General features: G+C 40.8%; 3 protein-coding genes across 3 annotated transcripts; all 3 read left to right on the forward strand.

Annotated features, from left to right (window-relative positions):
* The first annotated feature begins 4,720 nt into the window (after positions 1-4,720).
* Positions 4,721-5,464, forward strand: LOC142634795 (uncharacterized protein At4g02000-like). Its single transcript, XM_075809054.1, has one exon. It carries the CDS (start codon positions 4,721-4,723, stop codon positions 5,462-5,464), a length of 744 nt encoding a protein of 247 aa, XP_075665169.1.
* A 3,008-nt stretch (positions 5,465-8,472) lies between these two features.
* LOC142634796 (uncharacterized) lies at positions 8,473-10,236 on the forward strand. Its single transcript, XM_075809055.1, has 3 exons — positions 8,473-8,646; positions 8,773-9,745; positions 9,794-10,236. The coding sequence occupies exons 1-3, from the start codon at positions 8,473-8,475 to the stop codon at positions 10,234-10,236; spliced, it is 1,590 nt and encodes a 529-aa protein (XP_075665170.1).
* Positions 10,237-17,509: 7,273 nt separating this feature from the next.
* Positions 17,510-18,502, forward strand: LOC142634797 (uncharacterized). Its single transcript, XM_075809056.1, has 2 exons — positions 17,510-17,545; positions 18,098-18,502. Exons 1-2 carry the CDS (start codon positions 17,510-17,512, stop codon positions 18,500-18,502), a joined length of 441 nt encoding a protein of 146 aa, XP_075665171.1.
* Positions 18,503-20,070: the final 1,568 nt, after the last annotated feature.

Raw genomic sequence — 20,070 nt, forward strand, 5'->3', positions numbered from 1 at the left:
ACTCATCCACAATTTTTATCATTGACTCTCCAAATTCCTCTACTCTCATCCTCTCCATTGTTACATCCTTGAGAGGTCATTTAGCCAAATCCTTTTCTCACCATACCCATATATGTGAGAAGGTTATTTGGTGCTTGGGAAGTAGTTAGGAAGGGACCAATTGATATTGGTTGATGCTATGGGCTATAGCGGAATCCGGTAAGCTAGAGAAGACAAAGGTTCAGTGTAACCTCGTTGGAGCAAGAAGCTTGGAGGGCTTAGGTACACTGGGTAGATTAGGCTTGGATGGTTTTCTACTGTTCATGTATCCTAACTTCATTCTCTAGTGGATTATTGACCGCTTGGAGGGCGGTGGAGAGGTTTTATGCCGAGGACTTCGGTTTCCTTTTCGATAACACATCGCTATGTTGTCTTTGTGTTTGCATCTCTCTTCCCTTAATCTTTGCCATTTAATTTTTGTTGTGGTTGTGATTTTATTTGGTTTAGATTGTTCTATCAATTCTGTTTTAGCTTATTTTCATATTCTGCACATACATTGTTTGATAATAAGCTTGAATTGGTAATTTGTAATTTAGGGGTCTAAAAGTTCAAGGTGTTTTACACACTATTTGAACTCTCACCATGTACTAAATCAAAAAAAATATTGTCATCCATTCAAGCCGATGGATCAACTGGTATGATGGATAGATGAATAAGGAATAAGGAAAAATTGGTTACAAGAAAGCACTCAGTTCCAATGCTAGATGGTTTGATAGGCAATTTAATTATATGATATATATATACACACAATTAAACAAAAAAATCCTATAAAAAAAGGATCTTCTCAAAAAGAGAAATTGAAGAGGAGTCACATCACACATGGGGAGTAGATAAAATGAAATTAGAGCGGTTCTGGTGCCACAACTTTGTGTACAACTTGCTCACGTGGCAAGTTGTGGTTGGTGGAGAGGTGATGGTGGGTCACCCCACCACCAACCACAACTTGCCATGTGGGCGAGTTGTGCACAAAGTTGTGTCACCAGAATTTTCCTTGATTGTATAACGAAGAGGAAGAGATGTGGGGGATTGTGAGACAAAGACTAGGAGGCTACTCTGCTTATTATGTATGTATGTTACTATTAGAATCAACATTTTTGTTATTAGCATATATTTACTTACTATTTTTTAAGTATTTTTTCATTTCGTCTTTTGTTTTTAATTAATTATTTATTTATTTGGGTTGCTCTGCATGTGTGTGTGTGGATCAGTCATTACCAAGGATTGGACTTGGACATCTACTAAATTCATCGAAATGTTACTCTTCTGAAGCAGCAACAGCTATTCAATAAGTCTAAAAGACACATTGTTTCACAATAGTTGAGGTATAACAGAGCTATAAATGGTTAATAATAAAGTAGTATTAGTGGTGGACCCAAATGGGAATTAATAATAACTTGAAAACTTAGTGAATTTTTTTGTCAAAAATATTGTCTTTGTACCATTACTCATTTATAATTCAGTTTTTTTTTTTTTTTTTTAGAGAAATAATTACAACATACTGCTAACCCCGTGGCTCAAACCATTTTCCCCCTAAACCCTCAAGCACTTTGTACATGGAGAGGTATCAATTCAGCTACAAGGCCTTTGACATTTATAATTCAGTTGATTCTGCTCGTACAGCTTACGTGGACAATGGGCAAATGCAAAAATCCTACGCATAAGCCTTTGAATCTCTTTTCTTTTTTTTCTTTTTTTTGGCTATGTGAATGTTCAAAAGCTCTTCAAGTACCCAACCATTCGCTAATAATTATAGGTAAGAATCCCCTGGGGATGGCCTTAGGATGTTAGCTAGGAGTTTGAACACAAGACTGCGTGAATCTCATAACGTCATAGGAACCACTGAATCAATCCCTTGGGGCTAGTAAATCTCTTTTCTAGAGAGAGTAATTTTTTTCCTAGATATTAATCATATTCCTAATATCAAGCCAGCTTTTTTGTTTTTCCCTCTTTTTATAAAGAAGCTCATTATGAAGGATGGCTTTCCTGAATCTATGTTGTCTTGGTTGATGTGGGATAAAGGTTGTAACTTCTTGAGTGAACTAGCTGCCTAAGCTGAGTAGATGACTTGGCATTGGCTACATCTATATAACTGTAATTTACACAAAGTCATAGCTTCTCTACTGCTGTTGATATGTGTTAATGTATGCATGTGTGAAGTTAAACTGTTGGGTTAAGGTGGTGTTTCAACATGTACATGAAGTTTTCACTTCAAGAATTCCCCCAAAGTTAATGCCTCTAACTATATATTAGAAACGCATGTGCAATGAAAAGAATAACATCTTCCATCTTGAAAGAGTGCTTATGTTTGTATATTTGTTTCTTGTTTTAAAATTTACTCACTAAATCCAACCTCCATTTTTTTATTAGATTTCAAAAGGGCTGTTGGAGAAGTATGGTCCTGAGAGAGTTTGTGATACTCCAATCACAGAGGTTGATCCTTACCCTTGGAAAAGTCTAACATGTTCTTCACTTGTTTAAGTTTCCATGTTCTCTGGACTTTTTCCATTTATGTGATTGAAGGTGTTGGCAAACAGCTTTCAATGATGGATTTATTTTTTTTCCACATGAATTTTGCATATTTTGTAGGCTGGTTTCACTGGAATTGGAGTTGGTGCAGCTTACTATGGGCTTAAACCTGTAGTAGAGTTTATGACATTTAACTTTGCGATGCAGGTGACAACTTCTTTACTTATCTATCTTTTATCATTTCATTATGTTAAATTATTTCTAGGTGATGGTGGATTTGACGTGTGTGTGGGATCCAATATCAATAGAATTCCTAAGGATTCTTTTGGAATTGAACACGTTCATTTTCATTTTATTGTTAATTGAAGTTCAACCTGTTCAATGTCATTTTATTATTAGAGGATTCTGCTGCCATTCTATGTTATATTAGAAGACAATATCTTCAGTATCTAAAATGACCAATGCATGTCATTCAATAACTAGTATGAGGTTGGACTCTTGAATTGAAATTTAATGTTGCAACCAATATCTTGTAAGGATACATCCTACCAAGGAATCTATGATCTAAGCAATGGAATAATGGAAGTATAATCATAGAAGAAAGTGGATAAAATGTATCTTTGGATATTATAGAAGAAATTTCATCCATTCATATAGGTGCCATCCATATATATATATATAATTCTTTAAAACTCATAGCCATCATTCCTAAATTTAGCTGACTTAATTTGGTCAAATATTGAGCACTGTGAGATACTTTTATTTTTCTTTCATTCTGGGAGCTGATTACAATAGACAATTCATAATTGTAATTTAGTAGGGAAAAAAATTGTCTATAGCCGCGTTTTTATAAACGCGGCTGTAGACAAAACCCATATAGGAGGCAGCCTATAGCTGCTTTTTCTAAAAATGCGGCCATAGGTCTCAGCCTATAGCCGCGTTTTCTAAAAACGTGGCTAAAGACCCGCAAGAGCTATAGTCCAAGGGGTTTAGGCCGCGTGTGTAAGCGTGGCTATAGGCCAAACGGGCCTAAAGCTGCGTTTTTAGGGTCTATAGCTCCGTTTCTAAAACGCGGCTATAGCCCTCTTTTTTTAGCATGACTTAGGTACAGTACTTAGATATTGTTCCTTAAGTTCCTCTCTTAAGATTCTGCCATGTGATTTTTTTCTCATGGATGGAAGTGTATTTTTTAAGTTAAGTAGTCACATGGTAGAATTTTAAGAGGAAAACCTAAGGAATAGCACTTAAGGTATTGTACATAAGTTTTGTCATTTATTTTTTATGATGGATTGATGGGTGAGTACCATCTACCATGAAATATGTATGCAAAATGCATTAGAGTACGTGACTATTAGTCAGGCTCTATTTGTTTAGTGATTAAATAATGGAACACATTATTTACACAAATGGATGGTCCAAACCACAATTTTCAATTATCAAATCTAATGATAATAATAATAATAATAATAATAATAGCTATAAAATCAACGAATAGATTTTGGGGGTATTTTGGCAATTTTTTGTTTCGGGGGGATATTTTGGTCTTTTTTGGCGTTTTGGGGAGTATTTTGGTAATTTTTGTTTCGGGGGTATTTTTGGTCATTTTTTGGGTTTTGGGGGTATTTTTGTAATTTTTAGGTTTCGATGGTATTATGGTTATTTTTTGGATTTCAGCGGTATTTTGGTCATTCTTTGGTTTTGGGGGTATTTTGGTAATTTTTGGATTTCGGGAGTATTTTGGTCATTTTTTAGGTTTCGGGGGTATTTTGGTCTTTTTTGGGTTTTGGGGGTATTTTGGTAATTTTTAGGTTTTGGGGATATATTGGTCATTTTTTAGGTTTTAAGGGTATTTTGGTAATTTTTGTTTCGGGGTATTTTGGTCATTTTTTAGGTTTCGGAGGTATTTTGGTCTTTTTGGGTTTTTAAGGTATTTTGGTCATTTTTTTTTAAGTTTTTAGGGGTATTTTGGTCATTTTCTATAAATTTAGATTTTATGTTATTTATTTAAATTTTAGATGAGTTTTAGTGAGTATTAGTGGGTTTATCCATTAAGATCCATATAATTAAATAACCTAATGGAAGCTCCTCTCCCCCGTAGAGTTCTCTCTCTCGCGTGTACGAGCCTCTTCCTCCCTTAACCTAGGTCTAGGGCACCTTTTTTCTTTTCTTTTCTTTTCTTTTCAGTGCTTAGTTGAGAGAGTGCTTATATTCTACCATGGCTAATGACGTTATTGACAGTTTGGAAAATATGAAGTTGACTACGGAAGAGGAAGAAGTAATTCCCATCTCGGATGAAGGACAACTGGACACTATTGAGGAATGTTCTCTTAGTTTGATGGGCAAGTTTTTGACGTGTAAATCGTTCAACAAGAGAGCAGCAAAGAATACTATGAGAAGGGCTTGGGGATTGGAAGACAGACTACGCATCACAGAAGTAGGGCCGAATTTATTCCAGTTTAAATTTACATCTGAATTTGATTTAAACAGAATTTTAAGAGGAGGTCCGTGGTCTTGTGATAATCAATTGTTGATGCTTAAGCGTTGGAGAAAAGGTATGGCAATAGGGAATATTAGAATGGAGACAGTCACTCTCTGGATTCAGATTTGGGGGGCACCGTTGGATATGTACTCTTCACGTGTTGCAAAGGAAGTGGGGAGTAGACTTGGTCTAGTTGAGGAAGTAGAGCAGAGAAAAGGGCATGATGAGTTAAACTATTTTATGAGGGTTCGGGTTGCTCTACCAATTTCGAAGCCTCTTCGCAGGGGTAGTTTTATTGCAGGGTTTGATGGGGAAAAAAATTGGGTGAAGTTTAAATATGAACGATTGCCGATGTTCTGTTATTATTGTGGAGTGCTAGGACATGATATTAAGAACTGTGCTGCACACTTTGTTGTGACTCAGAATGGGGTTGTGGTGGATTACCAGTATGGTGAATTCCTTAAAGCTATGGGGGGATGACCAAGAATGGATACACAAACAGAGAAACAAGGGGGCTCGGAAAACTATTCAGAGGATGTGCATACAAGTCCGAGGCTGATCTTCACAGGTCCGAGGATGGTCAGAACAGGTCTGAAGCTAGTTTGCAGCGGATGAAAGCAGTGATGGCGGAGAAGGGGTGGTGTCGAAACCCTAGTGACGATGAAGAAGAAGTGTCCGTGTCTTCAACGAACAAGCCACAATCTCAGGAACGTGCTAAAGAGGAACTCTTCCATGCAGGTGACGTGATGAGGTGTACTGCTGACGTGCACAATTCAAATTCCGAGTTAAAGGAATTTTCGCTACTGAAGGATGATGGGCTCACTTGTGGGCTGGATGGTGATGTTAATGGGAGCCGAATGGTGGGAGTAAGTGAATCTGTTGATTTAAAAGGAGTATCACTAGGTGGGCCGAATGTAACAAAGCCCAAGTCATCTTGGACTAGATTCAATAGGATGGATTTTGGGTTGGGAGGATTACCAAAAGTGCTGCTGCCGTCCATACGTAAAAGGCACATCCCTGTAGATTTTGAAGATAAACAATGTGGAAGCTAGATAATGTGGAAGCTACTGGAGTGGAAAGAGCGGCGGGGGTGGATGACTACCCTTGCCAAGAGCAATGAGGCTTTTATGCTGAAACTGCTAAGGACTTGGGAACCCTTGAACAGGTCGAAGCCTTCGCAAACTTGTGAGGGAACAAGTTCCCACGGTGTGTTTTCTGATGGAAACACGACTGGATAAAGAAGGATTTGAAAATTTGTATGGTGATTTGCAATTTCAACATAAAATTATAGTTAAACAGCCAAATGTAGGAGGTGGATTGGCTTTGTTATGGAAGAATAATGTGGTAATGGAATTGATTAATTATTCGCCTAATCATATTCTGATGAAGGTAACTGAAGAGGATGGTTTTGTTCAGTTTTTATCGGATTTTATGGATGGCCTGAAGCTCAACATAAGGAAAAGTCTTGGAAGCTACTAGAACATTTGAGGAGATTTTTTAATGGGGCATGGCTTTGTGTGGGAGATTTTAATGCAATTCTAAATAGTACGGAGAAATTAAGTTTAAGGCCACCTAATTCAGCAGAGATTGATGCATTTAGAGGTGTATTGGATTCTTGTAATTTTGAGGATTTGGGGTACAGAGGTTATACTTACACGTGGTCTAATAAAAGGCCTGGTGAGGTGAATACTAAACTGAGACTGGATCGGGCTATGGCAACTAGGGAGTGGAGGGCGAAATTTCAGATGTCTACAATTTCCCATCTTCCACCCCATGCATTGGATCACTTGCCAATTATGGTGCATGTGATGAGTACTCAGAGGCAACAACAGAAATTTAAAAAGGGCTTTAAATTTGAAGAAGCTTGGCTATTATGGGAGGATTGTGATGAGGTGGTAAAGGATGCTTGGGAGATGGTTGGAGGGGGGGTGTCGGGGTTGGCTTCAATAAAAGAGAAGATCAAGTATTGTGGTGAGGAATTGCAAGCCTAGGGTTCTTCCAAATCAGATCCGAATGTAGCTGCCATAAAACTTCTTCAAAATCGGCTTGAGGTGTTAAATTGTGCTGAAGTGGTGACTGAAGAATCCAAGGTCGAATATTTGAGTGTCAGCAAACAGTTAGATGATTTGCTTTTAAAGCAGGAAATTTACTGGGCACAACGGTCTAGGATCCCGTGGCTTAAATATGGAGACAAGAACACTAAATACTTCCACTCAAAAGCTTCCCAAAGGAAAAGGCAAAACCATATTAAGGGTATTCAATGTGCACAAGGAAATTGGGTGGACAAGGTGGAAGATATAGCAATTGTGGCTATTGATTATTTTGACAATTTATTTTGTGCAGGTACATGTGATCAAATGGAGGAATGTCTTAGTGCAGTCCCAAGGAAGGTGACACCTGATATGCAAGATACCCTATCCAGTGAGTTTAGTGCTGAAGAAGTAAAAATAGCTTTGTTCCAAATGGGACCAACAAAGGCACCTGGACCTGATGGTATGAATGCTCTCTTTTACCAAAGATTTTGGCATGTTGTGGGTGATTCTGTAGTTGATGTTGTGTTGGATTTTCTGAATAATGGTCATATGTTGCCTGATATTAATCATACTAATATTGTACTTATTCCTAAAGTGAAGAACCCGGAGAAAATGTCTGATTTTAGGCCTATAAGCCTCTGTAATGTGAGTTACAAAATAATCTCTAAAGTGTTCGCCAATAGACTGAAGCAGGTGTTACCTAATATTATATCTCCCACTCAAAGTGCTTTTGTTCCAGGCCGGCTTATTACTGATAATGTGTTGCTAGCATATGAAACATTGCACACCATGCATTGCAGGAAGAAAGGGAAGAAAGGTACTATGGCTTTGAAACTTGATGTTAGTAAAGCATATGATAGAGTGGAGTGGACATTTCATCAGGGTGTTATGCAGAGGCTGGGTTTTCCTGAAACATGGATAGAAAGGGTGATGAGTTGTGTCACTACGACTTCTTTTTTTGTTCTTGTGAATGGGAGACCATATGGCAATGTATTGCCATCCAGGGGAATTCGTCAGGGTGATCCTCTTTCACCATACTTGTTTCTATTATGCACAGAAGGGTTTACTTCTATGCTGGCAAGGGCGGAGATAAAAGGGACATTGCATGGGGTGTCTATTTTTAGGAATGCACCAAAGATTACTAATCTTCTCTTTGCAGATGATTCATTGATTTTTAGCAGAGCATCACCAGCTGAAATTCATACCATTGTAGAGATTCTTCAGGTGTATGCTAAAGATTCTGGGCAATGCATAAATTTGGAAAAGTCTTCAGTGTACTTCAGTAGTAACACCACTGTCCACCAGAAATAGGAGGCGCTAGGGATCCTTGGAGTAAGGGAAGTGTCAAGGTTTGAATCATATTTAGGTTTGCCTACTTTAATTGGAAGGGCAAAATACCATACTTTTTCTTTCATCAAAGATAGGGTGTGGAAAAAATTACAAGGGTGGAAGGGGATGATGCTTTCTAGAGCTGGTAAGGAAGTTCTCATTAAGGCGGTTGCTCAGTCTATACCGACATATACAATGAGTGCTTTCCGCTCCCATCAAAATTATGTGATGAGCTTGATGCTTTATGTGCTAGATTTTGGTGGGGACAAGTTGGGAATGAAAGGAAAATTCATTGGAAAAGTTGGGATAAGTTGACTTTGTCTAAGAAGGATGGTGGAATGGGATTTCGGGACCTTAGATCATTTAATTTAGTAATGTTGACTAAGCAAGGGTGGAGGTTGTTAAAGGATACAAATTCTATATCAGTGTTTTAAAGCAAGGTATTTTCCTAGAGTTTCAATACTTGAGGCCACAGAGTCACCAAATTGCTCATTTGTATGGAGGAGTTTAGTCGCGGCTCTACCTATTTTAAAAAATGGGCATTGCTGGCTGGTGGGTGATGGTGTATCTGTTAATGTCTATAGAGATAGATGGTTTCCAAATTACCCCACCAATAAGCTTCTCCTTTCGGTCAGGGATGATGAAGAGGAAGTCATGGTTTCAAGCTTGATAAACCACGACCTCCATGTGTGGCGGAGAGACTTTATTATGGAGAACTTCAACAGGGAAGAGGGGGAAGCTATATGTAATATTCCATTAAGTCGAAGGCGAGTACCTGACTCAGTGTATTGGAAGCATAGCAAGGATGGAAAATTCACAGTAAAGTCAGCTTACAAGGTTGCAAGGTCTCTCTTAGAGAAGGAAGATTGGGCTGAACCATCCTCAGGGGGTGGGATTAATAAGGTGTGGGCTGCTATATGGAAGCTACGGATCCCCAACAAGATAAAGGTGTTTGGGTGGAGAGCGTGTCATGATATTCTCCCAACCAAAAGGAACTTAAAGAAGAAACGGATTTTGTCGGATGAGTCATGTCTGTTCTGTTCCAGATTTCAAGAATCAACCATTCATATATTATGGGAATGTACAGCTGCTCAAGATGTTTGGCATGGAAGTGCTAGAGGTTTGCAGAAATGTGGGACTGCGCACACTGATTTTCTAGCCTTGTTGGAGTATTTGCTGGATCGGCTAGACAAAACAGAGGTGGAGTTAATGGTGGTTCAGGCATGGTTAATTTGGAATCAGCGGAATCGAGTGGTGCATGGAGTAAAATTCCTGGAGCTGGGTTGGTTGAATAAAAGAGCTGCTAAACTTCTTGAGGAATTCCAGCAATCGCAGGAGAAATTACAAGCTAAAGCTGTGCACGGAATGGTTCGACAAGTTATGCAGAATGATGGAACTAGTTAGAGACTGCCACCTCAAGCCGTGTATAAACTGAACTACGATGCAGCTGTGTTCGAGGATAATGCCAGTTCGGGGTTTGGTGTTGTGATCAGAAACTCAAGGGGAGAAGTTATGGCAGCGATGACAGTTAAGGGCCATGCAGTCCAGTGTAGTGAGGAGGCAGAGCTGCTAGCCTGTCGTAATTCGATGGAGTTCGCAACGGATGCTGGTTTCACGAGTCTGGTAGTGGAGGGAGACAGTATTAATGTTGCAAGGAGTATTGTTTCGGCCAAGGAAAACCAGTCAGCCATGGGGAATATTGTTGGAGACATTCGGCATCTGATGGGAGCTTTGGAGTGGATATCTGTGAGCTGTGTTAAGAGAAATGGCAATAAGGTGGCACATGTGCTTACGAGATTTGCCCAGCATGTTAGTTCTGATTTGTTTTGGATGGAAGAAGTTCCTTCTGTTGCGTTTGATTTTGTAAACTTTGATGCTTCTTTGATTTAAATGAAATTTGAATCTAGTTTCAAAAAATAAAAAAACCTAATGGGTTTTTGCCCCTTTATTTAATATTCAAATGGGTTGGGTTAAAACTTATCCAAATTAGATGAGTAATGAGTGGGTTCATGGATATGGATAAAAATTGACACCCCTACTTGTACTAAATAAATCCTATATGTGTTCAACATTTTTGACTTTTGAGTAATACAACTTCTACATAAAGTCATAGGTATACAATTCAAGGTAGGCCTCTTTCTCTGTCAATTTTTAAAATTTTTTTGCAATCTTTTATCTATATTTGTCCCACTACTTTTAATATGTGAAGCTTAGTCCTTTTGTTAAACGCAAAGGAAATGCAAGGGAGATATATGTAAAACCAATATTTATTTAGTGATTACAGTTATAAAAAAAAAGAATTCAAAACTTTATAATAATGTTTAATATATAGCTTTTATTTAAATAAATAAAAAATTTTGGTGCAGTTATATACCATAGATTTTATATGTTACTCCACCACCACTAGTTATCACAGTTGTGCTTCTTTTGATAAAACTTAAGAATGGGTCGCCATTAGGGGTGTACGAAAGCTTACCGTCACCGAGGAAACCGATCGGCGCCGATCATCCCACACCACCGTTGCTACCGACCGATAGAGCCGATGCCGGCGATCGAAGCGCGAATGGCTTTCCAATGCCGGTGTGGTGCAATCATCAAATCAGAAGCCCGAAACCGAGTCCCTGCTGGAACCGAACCGATACGATGCGATGTAATGTAATTTTCAGTTTCAGAGGTTTGGACGTTTGGTACAATGCCGTTTCACCAAGTTTGTATATCAAATTTTTTAACAAAATATCGTTGTATCTATTTAGTGTTATAAAAAAAAATGAAAATGGTGTCATATTTTGCTAGGTTTCCAGATTTTCCCTTAGTATAAATTCTTTCTTTCTGAGTCAGAGGTCTATTAACTCTCTCTCCCGCTCTTGCCTCTCGCCTCTGCAGCAGCCAACGCCCAGTAGGTGCTCACTAAGGCAAACCACGGGTAGCGGTAAGCCACTAAGCTCCTCCGTTTTCACTTTTCAATGAACTCTTCTTTCACCCTGCGGCAAACCATCTTTTTAAGTTGGTTTATAAATCCATGGCCATGGGTGCCACTGCCAGCCATGTTTGTTGGTAGATTTCAAATTAGCCAAAGTTAAACAAAAAAGAAAAGAAAACAAAAACAAAAACAAAGACAAGGGAGAGGAAATGACAAGGGACAATGCTAAGGAAGAGTTGTTTTAAGTTTTAACAAAAAAAAATGGACCAACAGTTTTATACTAAGTTAGTTTATACTTTATACTTACACTATTACCTATTGGCTATTTGTATTTGGTTTATACTAACACTGTCAGAACTGTGTAATGTGTATGAGCATAAATGCTCTGTTTTTTATGTTTTTTTTTTAAATTTATGTTTATACTAACACTTTTACTTCCTCTGCTTTTTTATGTTTTTTGTGTAATTTGTTTTGGATCAATACTGTTTGGGTGAACAGATTTTTCTATAAAGTTTCCGTTGAACAAATTTTTTTATTAAAAAAAAAAAAAAACAAATTGTTAATGTTTCAAATCAAACCGACCAAACTGATCAAATCGAGCTGATCAAACCGCACCGCTATAGGTCGGAAAACCGACCCTAATCGGTATGTGTCAGTTTTAATTATTACAAAACTGATCTCTATCAGTTCGGTAACAAATTTGAAAAAAAAACCGAGCCAACCGAACCACGCACACCCCTAGTCTCCATGAGCCAAACTATTAATCTTTAGTTATTTTGATGACCTACACAGCAAATTTGTGTGAACAAAAGCATGTAAGTAATTTTTTTTTTTTTTTTTTAAAAGGGTTTTTATAAACATCACCTTTGGAATTTTAATGTGAGTTTCAATTTGGTATTTGGGATTTTAATTTGAACAATTAACCTCTACATATTTGTTTGGTAACATATTAAACATTTTGTTAATATTTTTCATTAAAATAAAAATATTTAATAATGACATTTTAAAATTATTAATCATATGAAAAAAAATCGTGTAACTAAATGCATTAGTCATTAATATTGCGGGGTACAAGAGTTTGAGAAGAGTAATTGTGCCATGTGTTATACCCATGGCCGAGAGGGGCCATCATCATGCCGAGGAGGTTACCCCCTCGGATAGCAAGGCCACGTCAATGACACATCCCCAGAGGAGGCCATACCGTAGGGATGGAGCTTCAGGAGAGGGGTTAGTCCTGACATGACTAAAGGGACGGTGGCTGCCATCGCATTTAATGCATCCCACCAAACCTCCTGGCTAAATTTATGTGAAGAAGACCCATGAACAGTGCTGTCTTGGCTGCCACAACTCACAAGGAGCTTGGGAAAGTGTCTGATGGGACAAGTACTCAAGTAGTGGCCTGAATGATCAACAAATGGAGGGTCAAGATCATCTGAAGGGAGCTATATAATATAGGAGACCCTCCAGGGACAGAAAAAATGAGAAAAATCTGAAGAGAAAACACCATAGCATTAAGAACAACAATTGTAATCAGATCTAGGAGAAATATATTCAAGAACTGCTCTCCTCAGACATTACCGAGGAAGAATTTCTGTGTACTTCATTTAACTATTCATTATTTTTCCTTTCTCTCTTACCATCTTTGGCCCATTAAGGGTGTCGTCACTTCATTGAAGCCTAGCTTTTTAGCCCACTCTCTACAAATTTATTTTATTGGACTCTTTGGGCCTTAATCCACTCATCCTTTGGACCTAAGGACCAAAGTCCACCCCTACAATTGGCGCCGTCTGTGGGAAAGGTTTGAGCTTTAGTGAGTTCGACATCCCACTATGGCGGGATCAGGACAGGACTGGGTGGAGTCTATTGGTTCCCAGCATCAAGATCAGCTCCTCAACCTTGAGCGGAGGAGGGGTCGTGAGGGTAGTGTGCACACCCCTCCTCAGACATTACCGAGGAAGAATTTCTATGTACTTCATTTAACTATTCATTATTTTTCCTTTCTCTCTTACCATCTTTGGCCCATTAAGGGTGTCGTCACTTCATTGAAGCCTAGCTTTTTAGCCCACTCTCTACAAATTTATTTTATTGGACTCTTTGGGCCTTAATCCACTCATCCTTTGGACCTAAGGACCAAAGTCCACCCCTACAATTGGAGCCGTCTGTGGGAAAGGTTTGAGCTTTAGTGAGTTCGACATCCCACTATGGCGGGATCAGGACAGGACTGGGTGGAGTTTATTGGTTCCCAGCGTCAGGATCAGCTCCTCAACCTTGAGCGGAGGAGGGGTCGTGAGGGTAGTGTGCACACCATGCATACTAGCAGGAGCCAGTCTCGAGAAGGGAGTCACATCTTCCACGAGGAGAACACCAGGAGCTTATCGCTGGAGATTAACCATCTTCGTAGGAGGCTACGCCGCGAGTGACGAAGAAGGACTCCCTCAAACTCTGACCCTTCTTCTGAGGACGAGGAAGATGGTAGCTACAGGCCCAGGTCCAAGACTCCTCCCAGTGAGACTTTTTCGTACGATGAGGACCATCACTACGAGCGGAGGAGCAAAAGTCCGCCACACAAAGGTCTGGGCAATGATGCTATGAGTAGTGCTCTTAACCAGATCTCCAAATCACTGTTTACGCATAGAATCGAAGGAGGAAAGCTTCCTCTGCGTTTTACTCAGCCAACTTTCACCATGTACTACGGAAGAACAGATCTCGTGGAGCATGTGAGCCACTTCAACCAAATAATGGCTGTGCACTCCAAGAGCGAGGCCCTGATGTGCAAGGTATTCCCATCTAGCTTGGGGCTTGTGGTGATAAGGTGGTTTGACGGCCTGAAGGAAGGCTCTATCAACTCCTTCAAGGAGATTACTCGGGCGTTTGGGGCCCGTTTTGTGACTTGCAGCAGGTTCCTCGGCCCTTGGACTCTTTATTGTCCACGACAATGCGGGAGGGGGAAACCTTGTAAACGTACTCCGACAGGTACTGGGAAATGTTCAACGAGATAGATAGGGACTTTGATGATGTGACCATAAGAACCTTCAAGGTCGGCCTACCAACTGAGCATGATCTGAGAAAGTCTTTGACTAGGAAACTGGTCAAGAGTGTGCGTAGGCTCATGGATCGCATTGATGAGTATAAGTGGATTGAGGAGGACCAGCAATAGGGAAAGGGGAAGGCTAAGGTAGTCCCTCAAGATAGAAGGGATCTCAGGTCGGACAGGTAAAATAACAGTCGACCTCGGAGAGATTTTGCGGGGCACTTTGGATCAACTACTACTCAGGTAGTTTACTGTGTTCTGAGAGCCGATACAGCAGACCCTGGAAAAAATCAAGAACGAGCCATACTTTCAGTGGCCAAACAAGATGGGGGGAGACCCCACGAAGCGCAACCAAAGTCTTCATTGCCAGTACCACCAAGAACAAGGGCATAATACCTATGATTTTAGGACTTTGTAGAGCCACTTGGAGCAATTAGTTAAGGCAGGAAAGTTGAAGCAATTCCTACATCAGCCCAATGGACAGGGCGGTCAGGCAAGGTCAGTGGCCCAGAGGGACGCTTCGGCAAGGCCGCCTTTGGGTACAATCTGTGTCATCCTGGCTGCCTCAAGAAGAACTGGTTCTCAGCCATCCAGGGTGATGTCTGTGGCTCGGCAACCTGTAGATGGCTCATCCTCTAATCCAAAGAAGAGTAGAGTGGAGGTCCGACCAAATTTAAGCTTTTTTGACAAAGACAAAGTGGGAGCCTTGTAGCTACACGATGATGCCCTAGTAGTTACCCTCAGGATAGGTGGGTATGATGTGAAGAGGGTGTTGGTAATCAGAGCAGCGGGGCAGAGATCATGTACCCGGACTTGTTTAAGGGAATGAAATGGAGGTCCGAGGACCTAACCAGCTATGATTGCCCTCTAATAGGGTTCGATGGCAAAGTTGTCATTCCAAAAGGCCAAATTCGACTACCTGTCCAGACAGGGACAAAGGTCGTGGGAGTGAACTTCATCATGGTAGATGTTTATTCCCCCTACACCACCATTATAGCAAGGCCTTGGCTTCACTCCATGGAGGCCGTATCTTCCACCCGGCACCTGAATGTGAAATATCTGTTTGGACAACGAGTCGAGGAACTAGTGGGGAGCCAGTCCATGGCCAGGCAATGCATGGTAGCCGCAGTCAGACATCAGATTAGGAGCGAGTCCTCGGCCTCTGTGGCCAAAGACTTATAGCAATCAAGGCTGCCAGAGTTGTCTCCGAGGGCAGCGGCAGAAGGGGTTAAGTGTGAGCAACTAAAAAAAATTGTTATTGGCAACGACGAGGAGAAATTCTTCCAGGTCGGAGTTCAACTACCTCCTCAGGAGAAGAAAGAGCTGATAAATTTTCTTAGAAAAAAACATTGACGTATTTACATGGAGCACTTACAAGGCCCCTAGAGTGGATTCGGACTTCATCTGTCACCATCTAAACGTCAATCCATCTGTCCTCCTTAGAAAGCAACCACCTCGATGCTTGTCTAAAGAACAGTCTGATGTTGTCAAGGAAGAAGTGCTTAAACTTAAGCAGGCTGAGGCCATAAAGGAAGTTTTTTACCCCAAGTGGTTGGCCAACACAGTGGTGGTGAAGAAGAAAAGTGGGAAATGGTGGGTGTGTGTAGATTTCATGAACTTAAATAAGGTTTGCCCAAATGATCCTTTCCCCCTGCCTCGGATAGATCAGCTGGTGGATGCAACTACGAGCCATCCTCGGATGAGCTTCTTGGATGCTTTCCAAGGATACCACCAGATACCCTTGGCTCGAGGTGATCAGGAGAAGACTTCTTTTCTTACACCCACAGGGAATTATCATTACAAAGTGATGCCCTTGGGCTGAAGAATGCGGCTTCTACTTATCAGAGAATGATGACCAGGATGTTCGAACCACAACTAGGCAAAAACATTGAGGTCTACATAGACGATATGGTGGTAAAGAGTAAGGCGAAGTCCGAGCACATAAATGATCTTGGAAATATTTTCGAGATACTGAGGAGACACAATTTGTGCCTCAATGCCGCTAAGTGTTCTTGTGGAGTGGGCTCTGGCAAGTTTCTGGGTTATATGTTTACCTACTATGGAATTGAAGTCGACCCAGATCAGATTAGAGCAATTCACGACCTACAGCCTCCTCGGAATCCCGAAGAGGTCCAAAAGTTGACAAGGATGACTACCGCTTTAAATCTATTCATTTCTCGATCAGCGGACAGATGTAGGCCTCTCTTCCAGCTGTTGCATAAGTGGAAAGGATTTGAATGGATAGAGGAGTGTTCCTCAGCCTTCCAACAATTGAAGGAATATATTTCTCGACCACCTATTATGTCCAAGCCTGAGGAGGACGAGGTTTTGTTCACTTACATTGTTGTAGCCTCACATGCGGTGAGCTTGGTATTGGTGCGGGATGAGAATGGGGTGCAAAGATTGGTTTATTATGTGAGCAAGTCATTACATGAAGCAAAGGTTCACTACTTACCATTGGAGAAGGCTATCTTGGCAATAGTGCATGCTACGCGGAAGCTGCCACACTACTTCCAGGCTTATACTGTTGTGGTTCTAACCCAACTCCCTCTCTGATCATTACTTCAGAAAGCTTATTACACAAGGAGGGTTGCGAAATGGGCAACGATCCTAGGAGCCTTCTATATCAGATACATGCCTCGCACCTCCATAAAAGGGCAGGTCCTCGCCGACTTAGTAGCTGAATTCGCTGAGCCTTCGTTTGAAGAAAGCGGTGAGAGGTCGAGCATGGATGGAAAATTAGTTGGGATGATCTCCTTACAGGAACCTCAACCTTGGAAGGTGTATGTTGATGGTGCGGCAAACCAGAGGGGATTAGGAGTGGGACTAGTTGTGGTGTCTCCTAAAAGGATTATCATCGAAAAATCCTTAAGACCGGGCTTCTCGGCCATGAACAATGAAGCTGAGTACGAGGCTTTGCTAGAAGGGATGGCCATGGTTCAGAAAATGGGAGGAAGAGCAGTGGAAATGTTTTCAGATTCGATGTTGGTTGTAGGCCAAGTAAAGGGGGAACTAGAGGAACCTCGCCACAACAACAACACGTTGAAAACCTGAACCGGGCTAGACACTTGCAATCAGGATTTGAATCTTTTTCCTTGTACCAAATCTTTAAAATCAATATGCATGCTAATTCCCTCACCACTCTTGCAACCTCCTAGGCGTAGAGTCTACCCCGAGTCATCTTGCTCGAGGATCTATGCAACCCTAGCGAGATGGAGAGGAAAAAGGTCCAGGTTCATAAACTGAAGGTGAGACTTAGCTGGATGGATCATATTGTCCTATTCCTTAAAGATGACATCTTACCCTAGGAAAAGGGCAAGGCTGATAAGGTGCGAAGGATGGCTTCTCAATGTTGGCTTTCCAAGGACCAAAAGCTGTACAAACCCTCTTTTTCTGGGCCATACCTGCTATGCATCCATCTTGAAGTAGTAGAACCACTCCTAGAAGAGTTACACGAGGGAATTTATGGAAGTCATACGGGAGGCAGATCCATGTATCACAAGGCCCTTACGTAGGGATATTTGTGGCCCAATATGCAAAGGGAAGCGCAAGAATACGTGAAAAACTGTGACCAGTGTCAGAGATTCGCTCCTAACATTCATTAGTTAGGGGGCGTTCTTAATCCTCTTTCCAGTCCCTGGCCTTTTTCCCAGTGGGGCTTGGACATTGTGGGACCCTACCCCAAGGCAACGAGAAACATGAGATGGCTTTTGGTCGGCACTGATTACTTCACCAAGTGGGTTGAAGCTGAGCCACTAGTAAATATTAGGGATGTGGATGCCAAAAGGTTTGTGTGCCAGAACATTGTCACTCGGTTTATGATTCCTCATACCCTCATCTCATACAACAAGCTTCAGTTTGATAGCAAGGCTTGTGGTGAATTGGATATCACAAATAGGTACTCCACTCCAGCTTACCCCCAGGGGAACGGGCAAGCCGAGGCTATTAATAAGGTTATAGTGAGTGGACTTAAGAAAAGGTTAAATGATGCAAAGGGCAAATGGGTGGACGAGCTTCCACATGTCCACTGGACATATCGGACCACTATTCGTAGGTCAACATGGGAGACCCCCTTTTCAATGGCCTATAGGGCCGAGGCTGTGATTCCTCTCGAGACTGGATTCCCAACGCTGAGGACTAGCTTATTCACCCCAGACAGCAATGACAACCTACTAGAAAAGAGCCTGGACCTAGTTGAGGAGTGAAAAGAAAATGTCATGGTTCAATTAGCGTATTACCAGCAAAAACTCAAGCAAGGGTATGACTCCCATGTGAAGTTAAGATCGTTGAACCCAGGGGACTTAGTTCTAAGGAAGGTGGTGGGCACTTCAAAAAACCCAGCATGGGGGAAGTTAGGGCCCAATTGGGAAAGGTCGTACCGTATCACCTCGATAGTAGGCGTAGGAGCATACTTCCTAGAAGATCTAGACGAAAAAGTTGTGTTGCGACCTTGGAATGTAAATAACCTACGATGGTACTATTATTAATGAAAGGCAGCTCTGCCATGTTTTCATTTATGACATTATGTGTTGTGTGTATTGCTTGTTCGAATATTAAATAGAACATTGGTTATGCCTAGCTCCTCAAACCACATACCTTGGGCAAATTAATATTCTTGGGTATTTCTCTAATTATTAAATAGAATCTTGGTCGTACTTGGCTCCTCGAACCACATGCCTTGGGTAAATTAATACTTCACATTATTTCTAAGTGTTAAACAGAACCTTGGCCATGCTTGGCTCCTTAGACCACATACCTTGGGTAAATTAACATTTCCCAAAATTTCCCTGAATATTAAACAGAACATTGGTTATGCTTGGCTCCTTGGACCACATACCTTAAGTAAATTAATATTCTTTGGTATTTCTCTAAGTATTAAACAGAACCTTGCCATGCCTGGCTCCTCGGACCACATGCTTTAGGTAAATTAATACTTCACCTTATTTCTAAGTGTTAAACAGAACATTGACCATGCCTGGCTCCTCGGACTACATGCCTTGGGTAAATTAATACTTCACATTATTTCTAAGTGTTAGACAGAACCTTGGCCATGTTTGGCTCCTCAGACCACACGCCTTGGGTAAATTAACCTCCTTAGTACTTCCCTGAATATTAAACAAAACATTAGTTATGACTGGCTCCTCGGACCACATATCTTAGATAAATTAATATTCTTGGTTATTTCTCTAAGTATTAAATAGAACCTTGACCATGCCTAGTTCCTTGGACCACATGCCTTGGGTAAATTAATACTTCACATTATTGCTCTAAATGTTAAACAGAACCTTGGTCATGTCCGGCTCCTCGAACCACATGCCTTGGGTAAATTAACATTCTCCATTATTTCTCTATGTATTAAACAGAACCTTAGTCATGCTTGACTCCTCGGACCACATACCTTGGGTAAATTAATAATTCACATTAATGCTCTGCTCTGTGTGTTAAACAGAACCTTGGCCATGTCCGGCTCCTCGGACCACATGCCTTGGGTAAATTAACACTCCTCACTATTTCTCTAAGTATTAAATAGAGGGTAAATTAATACTTCACATTATGTCTTTAACGTTTTGTTTCTCTTTAAAGACATAGACCTCCTTGTTGATTACACAGTTTTCAATACCAGCACATAGTCATTTTTCTCACTGCTTATGTGCATTTGATTTATTTGAATTAGCAACAATTCATTATTGTTAGCTTTTGTTAAAGTATGGGTATTCACCCTTAAAGGCATCAACAATCTCAAGTCTCATCAAAGGGCAAAACGATAACTACA

The sequence above is a fragment of the Castanea sativa genome, chromosome 5 (assembly GCF_040712315.1).
Source record: "Castanea sativa cultivar Marrone di Chiusa Pesio chromosome 5, ASM4071231v1".
Taxonomy (NCBI): Eukaryota; Viridiplantae; Streptophyta; class Magnoliopsida; order Fagales; family Fagaceae; genus Castanea; species Castanea sativa.

Bases quoted from the DNA above. Each gene is read 5' to 3' on its own strand.
- LOC142634797 (XM_075809056.1), top strand. From the start codon at position 17,510: ATGGAGAGGAAAAAGGTCCAGGTTCATAAACTGAAG. The intron at 17,546-18,097 runs GTGAGACTTAGC...TTTGTGTGCCAG, and splicing joins TCCAGGTTCATAAACTGAAG to AACATTGTCACTCGGTTTAT.
- LOC142634796 (XM_075809055.1), top strand. From the start codon at position 8,473: ATGATGCTTTCTAGAGCTGGTAAGGAAGTTCTCATTAAGGCGGTTGCT. The intron at 8,647-8,772 runs GTTGGGATAAGT...ATTCTATATCAG, and splicing joins AAGGAAAATTCATTGGAAAA to TGTTTTAAAGCAAGGTATTT. The intron at 9,746-9,793 runs GTTAGAGACTGC...ACTACGATGCAG, and splicing joins TATGCAGAATGATGGAACTA to CTGTGTTCGAGGATAATGCC.
- LOC142634795 (XM_075809054.1), top strand. From the start codon at position 4,721: ATGGCTAATGACGTTATTGACAGTTTGGAAAATATGAAGTTGACTACG.